Source organism: Alternaria novae-zelandiae (assembly GCF_023758075.1).
Source record: "Alternaria novae-zelandiae strain BMP 2774 chromosome Unknown scaffold_12, whole genome shotgun sequence".
NCBI classification, from domain to species: Eukaryota; Fungi; Ascomycota; class Dothideomycetes; order Pleosporales; family Pleosporaceae; genus Alternaria; species Alternaria novae-zelandiae.
The window spans coordinates 239,860-260,810 of NW_026056972.1; the positions used below are offsets into that span (position 1 = coordinate 239,860).

Sequence of the window (20,951 nt, forward strand, 5' to 3'; positions counted from 1 at the left end):
TCGCGAGCTGCGGTAGCCGGGCCAATCAGTAGTGATGGTAGCGAAGCGAGCAGCAAGGGCCATTGTGGGTTAACAAAGGGATTACTGAACCAGGCATTCTGTGCGAGAATGCTGTGCAGGACGGGGTGGCTTGAAATAGATCCGAGTGAGATCTTGATCCTTTGGACGGATAAATGTATATACATTTGGGGAAGATGGCACGGGTTGTTGGAAGGGAGGAGTTGGACGCCTATGTGCTAGTGCTTGGCAATGGCAGTTGAGACGTAAATTGTTCGTGCCGGCGCATCGCTGCGAGTCACCTTTGTGGGTAGACTTCCTATTCGTCGGATCTTTATCCCGCCTATTGATATGGAAGTTTGCGTTGCATAGAGCTGGAGTGCGACTCGAGGGTGCGATACGAAGCCGGCGAGTAATGGAGACTCCGACGCTGCTTCGGGACTTTGCATTCCTCTATTGAGATCGCCATGAAACAACTTGCTTTAACGGGCATCGTGGAGACGAATACGAGGAGTTTCTTTTCACAAAGTACCGTACCTAGCCCTATAGAGTGCCGTAGGAAACCGGCTTCGTGGCTTTGTTGATGCCCAGATGTGATGGCCAAGAGCTGATCAGTGATACCTCGCATGATTGAGGAAGTTTCAACAAAGTCAAACCGGATTTCTGGCAACACTGTGACATTTGTCATTGACCGACAATTCGTAAAATGAGGATGACTATACATCTGATGGTCCTCGGTCGTTTCGCGGAACTGTCATAGCATTGGGTCTCAACCGGCTCCCGAGTCAGAATAAAAAGATAGAAGCTACTCAGTATACTTGTCACTCAAGGGAAGTATCGTACGCACTGCTGCCTGATGCATGCAGTATGTGAGTCGTTGTCGTGCGTGAGTCGTAAGTAGTACGATGTTCGTGCTATCTCGAGGAGCCGCGTCGCATGCGCGGGTGCGGCTGCCATCTCGCTTGTTCCTCCCTGCCACCCATTTTTCCCCACCATCCCATTTCTCTTCTCTGTCTTTCGGCATCGTGCCATCACCGAAATCCATCGGGGAAAGTCTCTACGCATCCGTCACCGCCTGTTCCACGTTCGAAACATACGTCTCCATTCATGCATCCTTTACAGGATGCTTCCACTGCTGGTACGACACGTAAGCCTGGAAACCCGAGATTCCGAGGCCAAGGATTCCGATGATTACCGCGATGAAGACTCCGATCATCGTTGCCATCATCATGTATCGCTGCGCACTGTGTCGATGAAACCAATTTGCCCAGTCATGGCGAGGAGTTGGGTTCTGCATCTCGTCGTAGATCTCCTTGAGGCGAGTACCGAAGTAGGTGTGGTCTACCTCGGGGTCGTCTTTCCGCCGGTATCGGGACACATCGCATCGTAATACATCTGGGTCGAAGCCGCACTTTGTAACGTATGTACCAGATCGGTCGTCGGGAAATAGAATGTTGTACAGTGTGTACAGGACTTCCAGGGCGAGCGATCGTGGGACCAAGCAGCGACTCCCATCCGGTCGACTTGCTGACAGCATCTCCTTCAATACGGCAGAACAGTGGAAAATCCGGACAACCTTTCTCTTTCCACTGTAGTCCATTGTCAAGTGGCTGCGTAGATCATCAGTCGGTTCGAGCCTGAACCCAGCCTTGACGAGTTTGCTCGCAGCCAGCGATCCAAGGAAATCAGACATTCTGGTGTCGCCCAGACCATTCGCTAGAAGACCAGAGATCGTACGTGGGAAGGCTTCGCAAACAAACGCTGTAGCAGTCACGTCGCCGCGCCAGGAAATGGATGGACCACCTTCCTCCAGGAAATCCGCGCAAACTTGCGGTGTCCCACAATTCGTCATGAACATGATACTTGCTGCTATGTTCACCGCTCGATCTTGATCCACAGCGTTTGTACACAATTTTCCGTTTGAATTTGGGACCGCAAAGTGAGAAACGATTATGCGCTCACGGTCCAGGTCCAGGCTGTCTTTGATCGTTTGAATGAGTCGGAGCAGGTCGTCATGCGATGACAGTGCCGGACACGAAAATGTGGTCCCTTCTGGCAGATATTCGTTGGTCAACGCCTTGTATCGATCCCAGAATGCGTGGAAGCGCGCTTCCCCATACCATGGACAAGTTGACCGACTGCATGTCGCGTTCCCGTTACATGCGCCGCAGGTGGTCCAGTTCCACATAGCCTTACCCAGCTTCTGCAATTGTTCGAAACTGACTGCGCTCATCAGGAACGGTGTGCTGGTGGGGACTGCCATCGGAGGATCAAATCATTGCACTTTCATTGTAAGAGTCTAGGAAGGATACGTTACAGCTCCACGTATTTCTGGTGCTTAGCCCTCTCGTACGCATGCGAGGCTGAGAATTTTCGATGCATGATTGGACGCCACACATGCAGACTGATGCACCTTTGCATCATCTGATTGAATTGCTGATTGGCAAGGCGCTCTTTCGGGCAGATTCTCGCGCTGAGGCATCAATGTAGCGAAGATCGCTTTGCTTCTGACCGGCTGTGTGAGCTCCGCAATATGTTGTCTGCCCTGAAACGTCGCAAGCTTTCTCGGTTCTTCGATATCGTCCCCATCTGTGCTCTTCTACACACAGCATGCAGGCCCCTCGTGCTACGACAACTTCTCCAGGTGTCACAGCTGTCAACAATACCTCTAGCAACCCTCTTGATACGATTCAAGGCTTAACGCGATATGAGAAAGACGCCGACGAGGAAGCTTCTCTCTACTTTGAGGACATCATGCAGCGACTGAAAGGTCCACTGCTGGATAGCCTACGCAAATCTAAGAAGAACTATCGACCCTTCGCCATACGTCTACTGGTCTTGGGTAGAGATGAAAGCTCGGCGAAGCCTTACATTGTCGTATTCTGCCCAGTTTGTGTCAGCGACTTGGTCAGAAACTACTTCCGTAGAGAGACCTCCAAACGCCTCTGCCAACCTGGGAAGGCTGGCCCAGCATCTTTCGAAGTGATCGTTGAAGGCAACCCGATACGACCAACGACATCACACCATCTCCATCCAACCTCGGTCAAAACAGGCCATCCGATTAGTGGGCGTCGTAGACATAGGAACACCCCTCTCAAGATTGATGGTATCTGCGGAACTCGCTACGCTACAATGGGTGGCTACATCATCGTGGTCAACAAGCAGAAGGACATGTCATTGTATGGATTGACCGCTGGCCATAGTATTGTTCAAGACGACTTCGAAGGAGAAGTTGAGAGCGAACAAGCAGGCGAAGAGCCTAACGCAGAGCGAAGTCTCTTTCCCGAGATCGCACCCGCTGCCCCTTCACAGATTCCAGAATCAGCGATGAGCCGAACGATGCACAACACCATGGTCAATCTGGCCACAAACTCTCAGGAAGAGATCGAGTGGTCAGGCGTTGCCAACGTCGCGCCAGCGTCTTTCTCCACGCAAGCATGCGATCGCGATTGGGCTTTGTTGGCAGGAATAGCGGATCAAGCTGGCAGCGGGATCCAAGATGGCCAGATTTTCGAAAGATACGTCTTAGGCGATCCTGGAATTGGTACCGCGCTGATAGACGACGGGATGGATATCAGTCTTCAACCTCCTTTCATCGCAAGACTATCGCGTCTTCCATCGTTTGCACTTTTGCCATATGGTAACGATTTCGTGCGGGTTTATACGTTTACAACGCCCAACGCTGGTAGTAAGTGGCAGGAACCTATAACATGAGTCTTCTGACTAACCATTGTGTAGGATTATCAGCAGGCACGTCAGGTACATGGGTGTCAACGAAAATGATGGAGCCAGCGCGCAGCATCTGGCCGCAAAGCACGACAGCAAAACCTGCAGTTGAAGGAGCGAACAGCAAGGTGACCGTCTTTGGACAAGTGGTTGCGGACGACGCTCTTGGAGATGCTTACGTGGTCCCTCTTTGCGACATTCTTGATGACATCAAAAATGTCCTCGACGCGCAGGAAGCAAGGTTGCCGGAAAGTAGTTCGGAGATCAACACTGTCTTGCGCACGATGAACAACACCACGATCACAAGTTCAGCGACTACGGCGAATGATCTGGCAACAACTGGACTGTTAGCGAATGAAGCTGTACCCACACCCGAGACGCCTGACAGAACAAATTGCACACAATGTGGATCTAAGGATCATACGAAAGAGATGTGCGGAATGGCAGATATCCATAACAGTGAAGGGAGCGCTCCGACGGCTCCGCCTGCAGTGACTGCTTCGTATACGCCAAGCATGTATACAGTCAGCACCAGATATAGCAAAGACTTGGTCTGGTTTTGCTCCCTTTGTGGCGACGGCCCTATATCTGATTGGCAGACGCAATGCGTCGTGTGCAGCCATGACAGATGCGGCTCGTGTAGAGTTGAGGAAACATAATGAGCTGGCGCATTTCCCGTGTTGGTGTTGGTGGTTGATAAATTGGCGGGCGATCTGTTATTCGATGGAGAAATTTGCCAGTATTCAGTTGCGTTAAACTTCTGACCTTGGACTGTGTTCGGATGTGGAAAATTATTCGGTATCAACGTGAGGTAGTGCAGGGGCTGGGAAGTGGCTGGGCGGCTGAACGTCGCTTACGTCACAGCGACTTCCAACGCGCGAACGAAGGCCCTGAGGCATCCAAGTCCTGCCCTCGTCAAACGAACCTCACTCTATCTTTCTTGTGATCGGCGGCAACAAGCCTGACTTGAGAGCGATATCAGAACCGTAGCAATCAAACAAGTGCGCACATCTAAGCCATCACAAACATGCCGCCAAAACGCCGCAAGACCTCCGAGCCAGCTTCAACACCCGAGCCCAAAAGGCGTGTCACGCGCTCATCTGCCAGAACAAACACAGAAAATGCGAAAGACTTACCAGAGTCATCAAGCAAACCGCCTGGGGCAAAACCAAAGGCGTCGAAAGGACAACAGGCGGCTAATCCTAAGAAGCGTTCACCAAAGGATGCGAAACCAGAGGCAGACGCGCAGTCCGATCAACAAAGCGACTCAGCACCCCAGAATCGTACAAACCTCACCATCACACACGACCTCGTCAAGAAACCAATCGAATGCCACCAATACACTCCCACATCATCGCCATCCACCCCACCACCAACGCTGATTTTCACCCACGGCGCAGGCGGAACACTCTCCACCGACGCCGTAGTGAACTTCTGTACCGGATACTCCTCTTCTCTCCCTGTTCTCGCATTCCAAGGCTCGATGAACCTCAAAGCGCGGACAAAGGGCTTCCACGCATGTATTGATGAGCTGAAGTCCAGTCAATCGACTGCACGAAAGGGAGCAAAAGAGGACACGGCTGGATCGAAGACATTGTTACTAGGCGGACGAAGCATGGGTGCTCGAGCTGCTGTCATCGCAGCTAGCGAACACCTCGCCTCGCTAGATGACAAGGAAAGAGAAGAATTGAGCATACAGCTAATACTCGTTTCCTACCCACTCCTCGGCCCCAAAGACGTTATGCGGGACCAGATTCTCCTCGATCTCCCAAAGAACGTCCGCATACTCTTCATCAGCGGCGACGAAGACGCTATGTGTCCTATCGATACGCTGAACGAAACGAGGGATAAGCTGACGGCGCAATCGCAGCTTGTAGTTGTTACCGATGCGAACCATGGGATGAACGTCGTACCGGCTAGCAGGACGCAAAGAGTAGGAGAAGAGACAGGACGAATGGCAGCGCGATGGGTGCAAGGGGAACCCATGGACGATGAGACATATATCGATGAGCTGGAGGGCGAAGAACCTTGGAAGTAGTAGGAGAATGAGTCCAACACAATACCACCCCTCCCCTCCTCTCCCCTCCAGCTAACCAACGACTACACCACCCCCCTCCTCTTCAATACCCACCTCATTAACCCCCCACCCTCCCTCTCACCAAAAATATACCAACCCCCTTCTCCCTCATAAACCTCGCCCAAGTCCTCCCATTCACTCGCGACCTTATCACACACCCGTCTAGCCTCTTCCCCCTCCCTCTCGTTCTCAACACCGTTAATCCACCTCATAAACTCCTTCTGCGTCTCCACCGCTCTATCCCACCGTTCGAAGAGGTTGTCGATGTGCTGGAGTTGGGGGTCTGGTTGGGGTTGCTGGGGTTGCTGGGGTTGCTGGTGGGTGACTTGGTTGATGTCTGCCCTATTGTCCCCCTGTGCCATTTCGTGGGAGATGGTTGTGGCTGATGCCTTCTCCATACTTTGCAGAATATCAGGGTTGAGTAGGCGGGCTTCGGGGTGGATGCAGGGGGTGGGGATGAAGCGACGGGTACGGGTACGGGGACGCCGTAAGGAGGTGGGGTGGGTGGGTGGCATTGTGGATGATTCTAGTGATTTAGGTATTGTTATAGGGAATACGGGGGCGAACAGGAACGCACTGCTTTGAGGTTAGGGGTATACGTTGGGGTTATTTAAGATAAGGCGTTCAGATTAGAGGTGATGTAGTTGTCTGGCGTTGTATATTTTTGAATGTAGGTTCAGAATAACTGGGTTTGATTGTGTATTGGGGGTTGGTGCAGACTGGTTATGTGTAAAAAGAACGAGAACGAACGCGAACTTCAGAATCACCTTGGTGGAACAGAATTGTTCTCCTCATGGTAACCATGGTTTCGTCGTTGCACGTGACGAGATGAGCAACTTCGCCCTTCAGATTGGACTGTAAATCTACCCACACAACCCCTCTTGAAGCCATAGCCGAGATACGCATTCAAGATGTCACAGCATGCTCCGCAGTACCTCCATCCTTTTGCACCTCGCCTTTCCCTCCACCGTCTTGCGCAGCTTCCGACCCCTTACTCTTAAACATCTTGAACTCCTTACTCACGATATCTCCCGTCCCATCACCCACCCTCCTCACCTCCACAACCCCGCTCTTCTTCCTCAGCACAACACTCCACACCCCCTCCCCCACCACAATCTCCTTCAGCCATCCCAGAAACTCCGTCGCGAAATTGATACACACATTGCCGTCCCAGCAGCCCGTGCCCTGACGTACCATACCCGGTATCTCATGCGTGCTAAACGTCTGTAGACTCCTCAAAATGCCTGCTTTACTCCGAAAGCCCACGGTGATTTTAGGTACGCCGAGCAAGAAGGACTGGGCCCAGAATTTGAGAAGCTTGCGTTCGAATTTGAGGATATCGCGGTGTTGTTGTTGGCGAGGGGGAGGAAGTTCTTCGCTTGTTTTGAGTTCGACCCATTGTACCTGCTCATCCGGGTTCGTGGGTTTGGGTGCAAGAAGGCCGTCGACTTCGCCGCCAAGGATGAGGCTATGGGGCCCGAAGGATGTGTGGACGATGGAGCAGTGTTGTGCGTGGTTCGACACGACGCCTTTCTGGGACCGCTCAATTTCTTGCTGTGGCGTGTCTTGCGGTAGCGTTGGTATGAGAGCGAGTTTCTCGAACTTGTAGCCCCAGTATGTCATCATTTCGCGCGATTGCTGGTCGGGATGTTGGTGACGGGGAGGTGGGCGGGTGCTTTCTGCTGCGCGGTCGGCGGCTCGGGAGAGGAAGTCTTCTTCGATGTAGATGGTGTTGTTGTGGCGGGTTGCGAACATGCTGAATTCGGCGAAGTTGTCGAAGGGGGCGGTCATTATCTGGGGGTGTTAGTAACTGAGGTGAATTCAAAGCAGCAGCAAGGTAAGAAAGCTGGTTTCGCTTACCTTGCTATGTCTTGTTTCGGCCTGCTTCAACATACCTTGGTCATCATGCCTCGCCAGGTCATGAAGTCGGCCTTGACTTCCTCCTTGCCCGTCTTGTCTTCCATGAGCGCCCTCAGCAGACTGTCCAGATGGGGATCTTCCTTGTCTTCATAGTGTTTGAACGTCTCGAAGCCCTCCTTCAGATCTGCGCCCATTGGGGGTGGTATGTAGTAGTTGATGCCCGACTCATCAGGCTGGTACTCGTGATTGTCGTCGTATGAGAAGTGTGCGACTTCACGAGGGCGCTTTATCTTGGCCGAAGCGCCGCGGAAGCGGTTGACAGGCTGTATAGAGAAGCGATGAACTGGGTTATCCGCTGCCGGAGCCACACTCTTAGCAGTCGGCATGTCTGTAGTCGTCGCCGTAGTCGAGGCAGGAGCAGCTGCTTTTGGAGGCGCGCGAGTTCTGGGCCGTTTCCGGGGCGGCGATCTATCTTCTGTGTCCGCCGGTGGACTTGGTGATTGTGCAGGAAGATCGGTAGAAGCTGCAGCTGGAATTGAGCTGGCCATGATTCCGTTGTTTGCTGTCGGTGTCACGAAGACGCGCCTCAGGTTTCGCCGCGGGAGTGTCGCAATGCCAAACCCCAGCCGCCCCCACCAAACGCTTGTACCTGACTAGCTACGGCGCGCCATCCATCCCACCAACCCCAGAACACCATCAACATCCAACCTCACTCCACATCCCGCCTTACACCTCTCTGAACAAAACACCTGTTCAACCTCATAACCCCATACAACCAACCCACCATGGACAACCGCGCAATCCGCCTCCCCCCAACAACCCGCCGCAACATCTTCGCCGCCCACACCGCCCAACCACAACAGGCGCAACCGCAACAACAACCCGCGCGACGCCAGAACCATGCCGCACCCTCCATCCGCCCCGACAGCCGCGAAATAGAACAAGACATCTTCATGCAACCCACCGAAGACGAGTTCGTCGAGCGCGACGACATCGGAGAATACATTGTCAAAGCGCCGGCGCCTGTGTACAGGGAAATGGGTGTAGGCAGTGAGGGGGATGAGGAGGGTGGTATGTTGATCCCACTCCCATTCCCACTCTCCGGAAGAGAACACGGAGAATGGTGTGAGGTGGTATGGTGAGAATGCTGACATGTGCATGTGAACAGAGCAAGAAAACGAAATGATACAACTGTACGGCAAGACCAACGCACAGTGGGATGCTGTTGCTGTGGAGGAAGAGATTCGGGCTGCGTTGAAGAGTAGTCTGAAGAAGAAGGTGGCTAGTTTGGAGGATGATAGGTGGATGTTTGAGGGGGAGGGGGAGGGTAGGAAGTAAGCTGGGGTTTTGTTGGAGATGGGTATGTGAATTTTGGGGGTTTGAGCGTACTAGGAGGCGTTTGGATTGTGTGATACCCTAGTATATGGCTATTGACATTGGTGTTTGTCTGGATTGGTCTGATGTTGTGTGAATTGTTGAGTGAGGCTTGTGTGCCTTCGATGTATTTTTATGCGATGGAAGTTTATGGATTGTGTCGCGGGGAGGTAGTCAGTGTGAGATTTAAGCGTCTTCGTAGGAGTATGAAGCATGCCGTCGAAGACATGGTGTCCTCAAACTGGCGTTCTCAAGTATGTCAATGGTACATGATGACTACGTAGAGGCGGAGGTTGAGAGATAGTCCAACACAAAAACACTGGATACATCTCAGGTACACGACATCAATGGCAAGTCAAAATGCAAGAGTAATCAAGTTCATTCGCGGGCTAACGCTCATCATAGCTGCCGCATCTACTAACCCCCCAACCTCAATCCCACCACCAGCCCAAACGCCCACCGAAAAAACAAAACCTGGGTATCAAAACACATTCCTAAACGCCTCTCTCCCTCTCACGCCCGCCCAGAATCCCCAAACCCCTGAAGCCGAATTAGCGAAACCGCACCAATTCATGTCACCAACAATAAAACTTACAACATCAAACCGCATCCTCATACCCCTCCCCACCATACAGTCTGCCCGCCCAATTAACCGCATCCTCCAGCACGCATTTCTGGCGCCAAAGCTCCTCAAATTCCGCAACCTCGTCCTCATGCAGCCCCGTTGTCTTCAGGAAATCCAGCCACGGCTCCATGCGCCACAGGTGCCGCTCGAGCATCGACTCGAGGCCGCGGAAGAACCAGTAGAGGCGCTTCTGCGCCGGGGAGTCGTCGGCGGGCGGGAGATGCGGGAACTCCGCGAGGGAGGGGACGTGGAGGTTGGAGAGGTTGATGGTGAAGTTTTCCATCTTTGTGTTGATGGAGATGCGGGGGTGAGGAGGGAAGGTGGCTTTGTGGTAGTAGTGGTAGTAGTAGTAGTAGTAGTGGTGGTAGTAATTGAGCTTGTTGTGATGGTGGTGATGGGCTTGTTGGTGCTGGTTTGGGGTGTTGGGGAAGCTGGTTTTTGAGCTTTTATGTGGGCGCTTTGGGGGTGCCAAGACTGCGACTGGCGACGGTCTGGCTTCGCTATTGTTGAGCGCTTTACGCGTAGTGACGGTGACGGCGTTATTCAGCGAGGCTGGGAGGACCGCCTGCTGCTATTGAGGGCGAGGCGGGCTAATGTTTTGGTGTAGGATATCCGAAGTGGGGTATGTATCGGCGAGGGTGAAGTACATATTTTACCCCGACGCCCTCATTACGGCGACGCCTTTCGACGAGCTCTTCTACAGCGCGATGTAGCTACCGCCCTCCCTCGAGACACCGCCGGCGTCCTCCTAACCTTCGATCGTATACGCCTCAAGCCGCTGCCGCAAGCGCCCCGACCGTACGAACGAGATCGAGTATACAAGGTGGAGGCACAACAGGGACATGCGGAGGCACACAATGGGAAGGAGACTATACGGCAAGACAATGAGAAGGTTCTTGTACTCAATTGCCAGCCCTTGGGTCGAGGGTATGTCGCAGTCGAGTCGGACAGCGGAGGAGGCAGCGCCCTGTCCGCCAGCGACGAGGCTGACAATCCTTTCTCGCCTTGCGCCCCCGACGCGAATGACAGCAGCTCTAGGCTATCGTGCGATCGGGCGGCGTAGAGTTGGACCGATACTGAAGTTGAGGAGAGGCGGAAAAGGTTGACGGACATTGGACAACGGACATGGAAGGCACGGCTCTACCGGGAAAGGGGCAGTCCAGTAGCTACAGGCCAGGGCCAATTCATGCTCTCCGTATACTTTCTGGTGCCCCGAGTCGCAGTCTCATCGTGAGGATGGTGATGGTCCCATCGCGCGGTTTCCCTGACCTGCGTTGTGGAGTTGAGCCTTTGGCCGCGGACAGCCAACATGACGGAATTGGTCTAAGGGAAAGGGGCAATGCAGTAGCTACAGATCTGGAGTAGTAGACGCTCCCGGTCTACATCTTGAAGTCGCTTGTGCCTGCCTGCCGCAAAGGTCGTGATGTTCTCGTCGCGCGGTCTGTCAGCCCGCGAGACCCTGAGCCTTGAAGGGGCCATTCGCGCAGCCTCGCGACAAGCGGTCCACGTCCGTCATGCGATGTTCATGGGTGACTGAATGATTCTTATGATGCCAAAGTAGAGCCTGAAGTTGTTCACGCCCGTCCAGGCCACTCGAGTCGTCGTCGCGGAGGTCGCAAGGGCCTTGAGGCCTCCTTTTCGGAGAGCATGTTGAGGGTCGCCATTCGAGCAGCGCTTTTCCCGTGAATGTTCAGTGAATGTTACCATTCAGTCTACGTGCCCGGATGTTGCTCTGCCCCTTGCTGTCGTCGCTCCTGCCGTGAGTCGCGAATCTGTAGCCCCGCCCTTGAGGCAGTCGCGGACCGCCTTCTACAGCAGAGCTCACATGTAATGCTGAGTTTCTGCTGACGAGCTCGATGTCGTCTTGGAGACAGTCTCTGTTCCCAATAATGCAAGTGACGATGTCTGCGCCCCTTTGAAGCTGGCCGCAACCCCGAAGTCGCAAACCGGCAGGCTCCGCCCCTTCAGCCGTCACGAAGCGCGCTCGAGAGCACAGGTTACTACGTAATGCGGAGTTCTTCTTGATGAGCCTCTCGTCGAGCTCACGGTCGTCTTCAGTCTCGGAAATGCAAGTGATCAGTCCGCGCCCCCGCGAAGCTGTCTGCATGCTTGGAGTCGCGAATTCTAGCTCCTGCCGTTTTGGCAGCCACGAAGCGCGCCGAAGAACAGCGGACACCAAAGAATGCTGAGTCTCTACTGATGATCTTCTCGTCCTTCCCGTGGCGGTCTTCAATCCCAATCATGCGAATGGTCATCCCCGCGCCCCTGTGAAGCTGTCTGCATACTTGGAATCGCGCCTGCCTGTCCAGCGGGCTCGGCACCATTCCCGCGGCCTCTGAGTTCACAAGAAGCTGCTGAATCTCAGGGGTGAGGTGTTGTTTCCCAAGAAGCTGGTTCCCGATGCCACGTTTTCTGGAGTCTCACCGTCTCCACGATGTTCAGCTTTGGAGTTGCTCTCCACCCCGCTTCAGCGTGCCTTCCTAGAACGACCGTGTTTGTTTCCTGCTTGCCACAAGCAGCCGCTGCTGCCTCAACAAACAGAATGACGCGGCGAAGCTTACGCGTCTGGGAATCATGCTCTTGATCGCCCCCCGCTCGTTGCACACGCTTCCAGCTGACAATGTGCATGTGCCGGCCTCATGAGCTCCCCGCGGACATCGTGAGATCCACCAACACGCTTCCAAGGCGTGTCTGAGGGGGTTCCCCAGCTTTCGGTCAATGAAATCTGGCAATTTCTCTCACTTCCACGTGGATGAGTGGGAGATTTGGCAATGCCACGTAGACATTTAAGCAGCTCACAGCACTCCCATCCATCTTCCAACTCGCTGCACAGGCTTCTTCTTGCACCATTCTCACGCACTTTCACATCTCCGGCGCTCCTTCACGCTCCTGCCACTCCTGTCGTCCTGCCACTCCGGTGCCCGCTATTACGCGGCCAGACGTCCTGGACGACGCTAGAACCGGTGAGTGGGTCCTCGAGATAACGTGCAAAAGCGGTTGAGGGATGGAACTTCAACCTCAGGCTTCGTCTTGCAGCTGCGATGCATCACCAACTCCATTGATGCCTCGTATGCCTGAAAAACAGAAGTTGTAGAGCTCGTCGAGCGCTATCTCCTCATGCTCGTCTGGCCCCGTCAGGTTGGTGGTTCTCCTGGAGTTGTGGGATATCCGAATCGCTTCCTTCCAGTTCCTCCGCCAGCCCTCGCCGCGACTTCCTCACCACGACTTTCTCTCTGACTCTTTTGCTCCCAATCCGAACGGTGAGTTCTCTGGCCTCAGATACTGCCGTCACCTGACCTCCGGAGCTTCGGCGCTAGTGCCAGTATATAAACAGCCCTTCCCCCGCGCCTTCCATCTCTTGCCCACTCACACCCACTCAAATCCCCATCCCCACCTGATATTGACAGACTCCTTGCTTGAGCTTTGCCAATCATCCACCTCTTGCCTTCATTACATCCACCTCTTGTACAATACCAAGACCCTTCATCGACACCTCAAGATGTCTCACCCTTCACCAAACTCCTCGTCGGCCAACGGTCCTCCCTCATCCCCCTTCGAGGGCACCAACCCAACAGTTTACTCCCCGGACAACGAGCGCAAGCCTCACCACCGTCGTCAACTGACCGCAATCCCTATCGGCAAGCAGGCTGCCAAGAAATTTCTTCCTGAGCCGCCGGCGTATGTCGAGGGTGCCTTCGTCGATGAGCTTGATGAGTTCGTCAACACCTTCGTCTCTCGGTACTTGTACGTCGAAGGCGGCCATGATGCAGAGCATCTCAAGTTCCTGGTGCAGAACCAGATGAAGCGCGTAAGTGTCGTCCCCTTCCTCCACCATGCTTCACACTAACCTCTTGCAGTACGACTGCTTCAAGCACTCGGCCATCTTCCTTCAGGATCCTCACGCCGCTATCTTCATTCGATTCGACAGCCTTTCCGACGCCATCGAAGCTCGGGACCTACTCATCCAGGCCGGCTTCGCCACTCATTACGCAACTATGGACGACCTCGCGCGCTCCATGCCCAAGGACATCCGCGATATCCAACCGTTCGAAGGCCAGATGTTCTTGTCAATGTTCATCGACGCGAACCCCGAGCACGCCGTTTGGGAGTTCACTGCTGAGGACTACGAGGACATCAAGCACCAAGTCGACCTCATCGCGAGGGAGTTCGGTATCGTCCGCAACGTCGTCCACGTCGACACTGTTCACGATGAGATGCGACTGATCTTCCGGATCGAGTTCGATTCCATCGACGCTGCACAGCGCGCCATCCAGTCTCTTCGCCGCACGCCTGTCTATGGCTTCGGTGCTGATGTAAGCACCTCACTTCCAACTCTTCTGTTCTTGCTAACCTTCTCACAGAGATCGTACTTCTGGTCCACCATCAACGTCGGTGACTGGGTCGATGAGCGTCCGCTGGGCTCTCACCGCTTCCAACATCGCGGCGATACTCGTCGCCCGTACCGCGGTCAATTCCGCAACGAAGACCCCCAGGATGAGCATAACCGTGTCCGTCGTGAGCGCATCCTCGACGGCAGCGATGTTCGCACCACGGTCATGCTCCGCAACATCCCGGCAAATTGCGACTGGGTAAGTCCTTCCTTCCACGTCTGTCCCGAAGCCTTGCTAACTCTTTTGACAGATGACGCTCAAGAACATCCTGGATCAGATCTGCTTCGGCACTTACGACTTCGTATACCTCCGCATCGATTTCAAGAAGTGTGCCAACGTCGGATACGCCTTCATCAACTTCACGGATGTCGGTGGGATGCTCATGCTCCTCGAGATGGAGTTCCGCTACTGGCCTGGTTTCATCTCCGACAAGAAGTTCGGGATCTCGTATGCGACAATCCAGGGACGCGAGGCGCTTGTGCAGAAGTTCAGGAACTCCTCTGTCATGCAGGAGACTCCTTACTGCCGCCCGCGCCTGTTTATCACTCAGGATGAGGCCGAGTTGATGAACTCCATTCGCCACGCCGGTACCGAGCTGCCTCTCCCCCGCCCCGACAACATTTCGAAGTTGCAGCGCTCCATCGATAGTGCTCGTAGCACTGGTCTGTTTGCTCCTCGAGCTTACTCATCCGGTACTGAGTATCGCCACCACTTTAGCACTTTCGACCGCGGTAGCCCTCGCGACAACTACCAGACTGCTATGCACCACGCGCAGCAGCACGCCGCGCCCCTCCAGTTTGCCGGCTTGACTGAGGCTCAGAAGCAGAAGATCGAGGCCTGGTACCTGCACGTCTTCGGCGGCGGCCACCGTGGACCCATCCCCTTCGACTCTATCCCCATGACCCATATTCAGCTGTACTTCGAGGAGCACCCCCATCTTGCGCCAATTCGTCTGACCATGGCTCGTTCTTCCGGCAGCGGCAACGGCACCCCTCGTCGTTCGGGACGCGGTTCTGATAGCGACAACTGGCGTGGAGGCTCCTCTGGTCCCTCCCAGGGCAACCGCAAGCGATGGATGTAAACACCTTTTACCCACCTACGCATACACGGTCGCAACGTCTCATCCGGCTAGACCTTGCGCAACGAGTACACGGCTTCTTTCTTTGTTTTCAATCTGTTCCCAGATGTTTGTCAGACCAGGACTTTTCTTTACGATTTGATCGGTATGGCTATTGACACACTGTATCGGGTGCATGTCTTCTGGGTCGGATTCGATGCGATTTGTTCATGATGTGGATGGTTGGCGGATTGAAAGAAGATCTGACCTGATGATGGATGCCACTGATGAACCTGAATGTACCTAATACTTGCTTTTCCAATCAAAACTTCATGAGCTTTGCTCACCAAACTTGTTCCTTCTCTTGCTTCGTGACTTGGTGTGGTGATGTCTTGATCATTGACTTGCTTGTTTGTCTTCGCCGGTCGCTGGTGACTTTGACGTGAGGAGATTATTGGATGTAACCGTGAAGTCGTTGACATTGCCATGCGTGATGCCGACTGAAGATGGGTCTTGTTGCCGTACGCAATGACCGGAAGATGAAGTACAGCCTTTCCATAGTCAATGCTCCAGCCACGTCGATGCAAGAGACACCATACTGTCGTCCTCATCTCTTGGTAACCCAGGATGAAGCCGAGATGATCCCATTGACATCAACTCGGTCCCATCACGGGTGACCGAGAGATGGGGGCGACAGTACGGCGTCCTCTGCATCGTCGTGGCTGAAACACTTTCCATGGAGCGCTGCAACTTCGAGATGTTGTCCGGGCGAGGAAGAGGCCGTTCGTACATGTAGTGGCACCCCAGTACATACAGCTGAATATGGGTTATCTGAATCGAGTCGAAGGGGATGGGGCCGCGGTGGCCGCCGCCGCCGAACTGAAGTGGAGCGGCGTGCTGCTGAGCATGGTGCATAGCAGTCTGGTAATTGTCACGAGGGCTGCTGCTGCGGTCGAACGTGCTGAAGTGGTGGCGGTACTCATTGCCTTGAGTGATCATCTCGGGCAATCGTCTGATGCCTTGGACAGGACAAAACCTTTTGTCGGTAACAGTAAAAAATCGTTGGCATGATCGCATGGAATGCCCGACAGAGCAATGAAATCGATGCGGAGGTATACGATGTCGTAAGTGCCGAAGCAGATCTGGTCGAGAATGTTCTTCGGGGCAGGGTCGTGATGTGTCGAGCTGGGGAACTGGAATGGCCATCGCTAGCCTGCAGAGCGATCTGCCCGGACTCTCCGCGCCAGTTGTCGCTATCGGATCCGCGGGCTGGACGACGAGGAGTCGACGCCATACTCTTTTGGAAGCGATGTTCACAGGGGGTGGGACGTGAGTGACGACGGTGGCTGCTCCTCGAAGTACAGCTGAATGTGTGTCATCGGGATCGACACTGCGATTTGTGTGCCCGAGGGGAAAGCTTCCCACGTTTTGTCGTGAACTGCAGGCGTGATGCAGATGTACCAATCTGGTTGGGAAGGCGGCATACAGTCTGCAGCTTCCAGATCCTGGAGGGTCGTTGGCCGATGAGGAGTTTGGTGAAGGGTGAGACATGACGTCGAAGAAGGGTCTTGGTAATGTACAAGAGGTGGATGTAATGAAGGCAAGAGATGACCCATTCACTCATACACTGTCTCATCTGTCATACCTGCAAGTACCCCGGCGCCAACGATACTTCCTCCGTCTTTGGTCTCCTTGAGACATGGTGGTGGGGCTTGCGCTCGAGTGAGCCGACGCTGCCAAACGCTTGCACTCTTATGCGGGAATCCAATCCCGCGTTGAATTCCCCTCGGAGTCCCCACGTGTCAATTGGACATCCGGTCGACATCGGGAGAGTATACCGTTGGGTTGGTGCCATCGAAGGGGGATGAGGGATGCAAGATGTGCAGACAGGCCGTCCCGGGTTCCTTGACTGGCAACGGTCTGCTGTAAATGCAAGCTGAGAGAAGTGCTCAGCCGCACCGTGATTTCCGCAAGCTTCCAAGGTTGGGAATACGACTCTGCCAATCTTGCCCTCCTGCCTGCTGTGGCGCGTTGGGATTACCAACGAAGAGATGGACAGATGATGATCAAGAAAGGGGTGTGAGTATAAGTTGTAGCCCACAACGTAGCATGCCGGTGGTTCGAACATCGCTACCGTCGAGGATGCGCTCACGGCGGACACGGTTGAGGCCGGGGCCTCTGGAAGAAACTTCTTTGCGGCCTGTTTGCCAATTGGGATAGCAGTGAGTTGACGACGGTGATGCCGCCATCTGGCTCTCCGATTAGCTCAACAAAGCCGACTCTTAGATTTGTGCCACCAACGAAGATTTGGGCATCTAATGATCAAGAGAGGGTCGTGATTATAAGCCGTAGCCCACAACGTAGGCCGGCGACTCTGGGAGGGAGGTCTTGTACGCCTGCTTGCCAATGGGAATTGCGGCCAGTTGACGACGGTGATGCCGCCATCTGGCTCTCCGATTAGCTCAACAAAGCCGACTCTCAGATTCGTGCCACCAACATCGATGCTCAAGAATTTGCCCTTCTCTTTGCCCGTGGGGAGCGCCGTGACAGGTGTGAGCCTCAGTCAAACCGGCGAACTGGAGGGGAGCGGCGTGCTGCTGAGCGTGGTGCATAGCAGTCTGACCAGGAAGTGCTCAGTGAGCATGCCAGCGACGTCCGTAAAGTTGATGAAGGCGTATCCGACGTCGGAAGCGACGAACGTACTACGTGGTGGGCATCTTATGATCAAGCGAGGGGTGTGAGCATTGAGTCGTAGCCCACAGTATGGGCAGGCGGCTTGGGGAGGGAGGTCTAGGACATCTGCTTGCCGACGTGATGGCAGTAACGCTTCATCTGGTTCTGAACCAGGAACTTGAGATGCTCAGCATCTTGGCCGCCTTCGACGTAGAGACAGTGATGTGACTTGCGTTCGACCCTAGGGGCGAAGTAAAGACTTCGTCGAGAACATAGTCCAGGCATGTGAATGTATTTCCGGGGTATGTGGAGTGGGTACACATGTATGTGCGATGGTGATGAGCTCAGGGTGGGACTGACATGGCTCATCTGGAAGTCGCGACGGAAAGTAGCAACGAGGGATCCGAACGCGTCCAGATTTCGCTCACAGAATACAAGAGATGACAGAAGACAGCTCCCAGCAGCTCAGGAGGCTTGTCACTGGCGTTGTGTGGTGGAATGACCGACTTGTCGACGGTGATGAGGCTTGCGCTCACGGCGGACACGGTTGTGCTCATCCTGGGGTTGGTGCCGTCGAAAGGGCAGTGACCAACTGACTCCCCTCGCGTGCTGCGGCATTGGGCGTATCAACACCAGCAGGTACAATAGTACTGGTGCATCGCCAGCGATACTGAAGGGGGCATGGCGAATGCTGTCCACAGCAAAAGTTCAGAGTGAAGTAGAATGAGATGAAGAGGGAAGAAGAAGCGACGCGAAACTCTACCCCTCTTCTCTCTCATGACACGTAATTCGTGACACTACGGTGCACGCTGGCGGGGAAAGAGCATCTGGGTCTTCTGACCCTCACGAGGGGGCTGGCTCAGGGGGGCATTGGCCTCACAGCATGCCTACAGTATAGACATGGAATGAATATCTTCAACTTTGATACTACGTCCCCTATCAAAGTCTAAGATATCGCATCTCAAGCCTCGCGGCATCTGCCTGCCTATGGTTTCACAAATTCCATGATCTCGCTGTCGTATCCGTAGGTATCTTGGTGCACTGTGAAGTCCGCTCCTCACCCACAGGTTTGCAGTCGTATGCTGTGCCTCAACATGTCGGGCATGTCTCGAGCTCGTCAGAGCTGACTGTGTACCTCCCGGGCATGCTATTCCCACTGCGTGCAGCACTCCTGAGACCCTTGTCGCCGTCTACCGTGAGGACGCAGAATCTCAATGTGGGGCGCACGGGCCACGGCAGTCTATCATGAAGCCCGTTGGTGGTGTAGCAGCTTGCCCCCACAGCCTCACCAGCGGCGACGACGACACATTTCATACCGCTCTTTACCGCCTACGTGTCTTTCGTGGCTAATCGCTAGGTCGCCGACAGTACTACGAAGACATTCTCGGTATACTATCGGTGGTGGCGGCGAAATACGTTTGCTCCGTACGAAGGGCTTGCTTGCTGCCCTCTTCTGAGCCATACCGACTCACACACCACGCCGACCGCCGCCACGACCAAGGACACTATACAGCGTGCAAAGAGCGACGACACTCTTCTCTTTGGCTCACGCGCGTGCGATGGTCCCCGCGGCACAATCTGGAAGAAGCCCGGCGGCGGCGGGCGGAGCAGCTTGCTTTCCTGGACCTCTTTGACGCAGCGACACAACCCGGCAGCGACGGAGCGGGCAGTGCGAGAGACGCATACATGGACAGGTGCAGCACCTTCTCTTTTGGAGTGCCGGCCATACTGACATCGCGAGCAGTCATGTACGCAGGCAGCAAGACCGATTCTTCTACCAGCAGAGCGCGACCGACGACGACGCAAGCATTGCGGACCTCAGCCTCTTCTCGCGGTCTGCAAGATAGGGCAGGACCGACGACAATGGTACAGCTACACAGGACATCATGGAGTTGGCCGGCTCAGCTTCTCCGTTGACCATGGCGACGAGCGCGAAGGCCTCCGCGGCGACATCTCCAGGACGGACACGCCTTCATCCAGGGCCAAGGCCAGTCGTACGAGGCACCCTTACGGCGATAAGACTTGAGCGATAATTCGGAAGGGCGCGGGAGGTCGGTCGCGACGAGTGCAGCAAGGAAGACATCCTGACCCTTCGACCGCGTCGTCTGAAGTTCAGGCTGACGAAGCTGGCGCCGACTAGCTCGTACCGAGCCAACCCCTGAGTCAAGACAGGTACACTACCAAGCGCCATCTTAGCTGCAGACGCCTCTCGACCGAAACAATGGAATGGCGTATGTCGCGCATGGTAGCGAGTTTGTGGCGGACGTCTTGATCCTTCTTCTTCGGAGACAACTCCTAGCCGGATGGCTTCGGCTTCTACTTCAGGGTCGAGTAGACTTGAAGCTATTATAGGCCGCAGACGTGGCGTTTCCAGGGTCAGGGGACTGCGCACAAGTCCGCTTCCTGTGTACTCAACAGCTTTGAGGCCGCGGCAGCTTGAAACCTCAGCCTAGCTCGGATGTCTTAGCCGTAGACAAGGTCGAAGACGAGACATGGCTTGCATCTGCGCCAGCGCCAGCACCAACGCCCATAGGGTCCGAACAAAGCCGGCTGGTCGAGACTCATGACGATGGCTAGTGTGCCTGTATCTTCGCCCTGCTCGACAGACGCAAAGAGAGATGAGGTCACAATCGGCTGAGACAGGCGACCAGGGCTCCTTGGGCATGGGCATCCGTTGTCGTCGAGCTTGCTGGTCGACCACTTCCAATAAGTAGTAGTCCGAGCGCTCAAAGTGCCAAATGAGGCGCCTGCTGATGACCCTGTGCTGTATGGGATGGGGTCTGGCCGTCGTCCGACGACGTGCTGACAGCTTGGAGGCGTGAGTATGCCGGACTGAGTTTGATGACATCGCAAGAGACTGTCGGTGAGCAGCATGCCCTGAGCATGTCCATGCCAGCAGGTGCATTGATTCTGGAGTCCATACCTGTGGTGGATGTATCGCTGACGATGTTTGCCGACCTTGGAGCTCCAAGGACTCATCAAACATACCTTTCATCGTCGTCGAAAAATTGTGCAACACCAAGACGACAGCGAGCATATCACGCGTTGAGCCCGACGCTGAAGCTGGGAACGCTGCTGTTCGAATGGCCGGAGATCACCGTAGCCACTCTGAACCAAAGCAGATCACCCACAGCTTTGCTGGAATTCGGGTTCTTTCGCAGCGACGTCGAC

General features: G+C 54.6%; 7 protein-coding genes across 7 annotated transcripts; 4 read left to right on the forward strand and 3 right to left on the reverse strand.

Annotated features, from left to right (window-relative positions):
* Positions 1 to 1,102: 1,102 nt before the first annotated feature.
* On the reverse strand, positions 1,103 to 1,597 carry J4E88_006244 (uncharacterized protein; the record flags this gene model as incomplete). The annotated part of the gene is made up of 1 exon (XM_049399874.1): positions 1,103 to 1,597. The coding sequence occupies one exon, from the start codon at positions 1,595 to 1,597 to the stop codon at positions 1,103 to 1,105; it is 495 nt and encodes a 164-aa protein (XP_049254185.1).
* Positions 1,598 to 2,607: 1,010 nt separating this feature from the next.
* J4E88_006245 (uncharacterized protein) lies at positions 2,608 to 3,855 on the forward strand (the record flags this gene model as incomplete). Its single annotated transcript, XM_049399875.1, has 2 exons — positions 2,608 to 3,685; positions 3,797 to 3,855. The coding sequence occupies 2 exons, from the start codon at positions 2,608 to 2,610 to the stop codon at positions 3,853 to 3,855; spliced, it is 1,137 nt and encodes a 378-aa protein (XP_049254186.1).
* Positions 3,856 to 4,327: 472 nt separating this feature from the next.
* Positions 4,328 to 5,761, forward strand: J4E88_006246 (uncharacterized protein; the record flags this gene model as incomplete). Its single annotated transcript, XM_049399876.1, has 2 exons — positions 4,328 to 4,334; positions 4,842 to 5,761. The coding sequence occupies 2 exons, from the start codon at positions 4,328 to 4,330 to the stop codon at positions 5,759 to 5,761; spliced, it is 927 nt and encodes a 308-aa protein (XP_049254187.1).
* A 945-nt stretch (positions 5,762 to 6,706) lies between these two features.
* J4E88_006247 (uncharacterized protein) lies at positions 6,707 to 8,208 on the reverse strand (the record flags this gene model as incomplete). The annotated part of the gene is made up of 2 exons (XM_049399877.1): positions 6,707 to 7,594; positions 7,696 to 8,208. The coding sequence occupies 2 exons, from the start codon at positions 8,206 to 8,208 to the stop codon at positions 6,707 to 6,709; spliced, it is 1,401 nt and encodes a 466-aa protein (XP_049254188.1).
* Positions 8,209 to 8,445: 237 nt separating this feature from the next.
* J4E88_006248 (uncharacterized protein) lies at positions 8,446 to 8,998 on the forward strand (the record flags this gene model as incomplete). Its single annotated transcript, XM_049399878.1, has 2 exons — positions 8,446 to 8,731; positions 8,829 to 8,998. The coding sequence occupies 2 exons, from the start codon at positions 8,446 to 8,448 to the stop codon at positions 8,996 to 8,998; spliced, it is 456 nt and encodes a 151-aa protein (XP_049254189.1).
* A 635-nt stretch (positions 8,999 to 9,633) lies between these two features.
* On the reverse strand, positions 9,634 to 10,329 carry J4E88_006249 (uncharacterized protein; the record flags this gene model as incomplete). The annotated part of the gene is made up of 2 exons (XM_049399879.1): positions 9,634 to 10,090; positions 10,322 to 10,329. The coding sequence occupies 2 exons, from the start codon at positions 10,327 to 10,329 to the stop codon at positions 9,634 to 9,636; spliced, it is 465 nt and encodes a 154-aa protein (XP_049254190.1).
* A 2,829-nt stretch (positions 10,330 to 13,158) lies between these two features.
* J4E88_006250 (uncharacterized protein) lies at positions 13,159 to 15,131 on the forward strand (the record flags this gene model as incomplete). The annotated part of the gene is made up of 4 exons (XM_049399880.1): positions 13,159 to 13,467; positions 13,517 to 13,972; positions 14,021 to 14,248; positions 14,301 to 15,131. The coding sequence occupies 4 exons, from the start codon at positions 13,159 to 13,161 to the stop codon at positions 15,129 to 15,131; spliced, it is 1,824 nt and encodes a 607-aa protein (XP_049254191.1).
* Between the last annotated feature and the right edge of the window lie 5,820 nt (positions 15,132 to 20,951).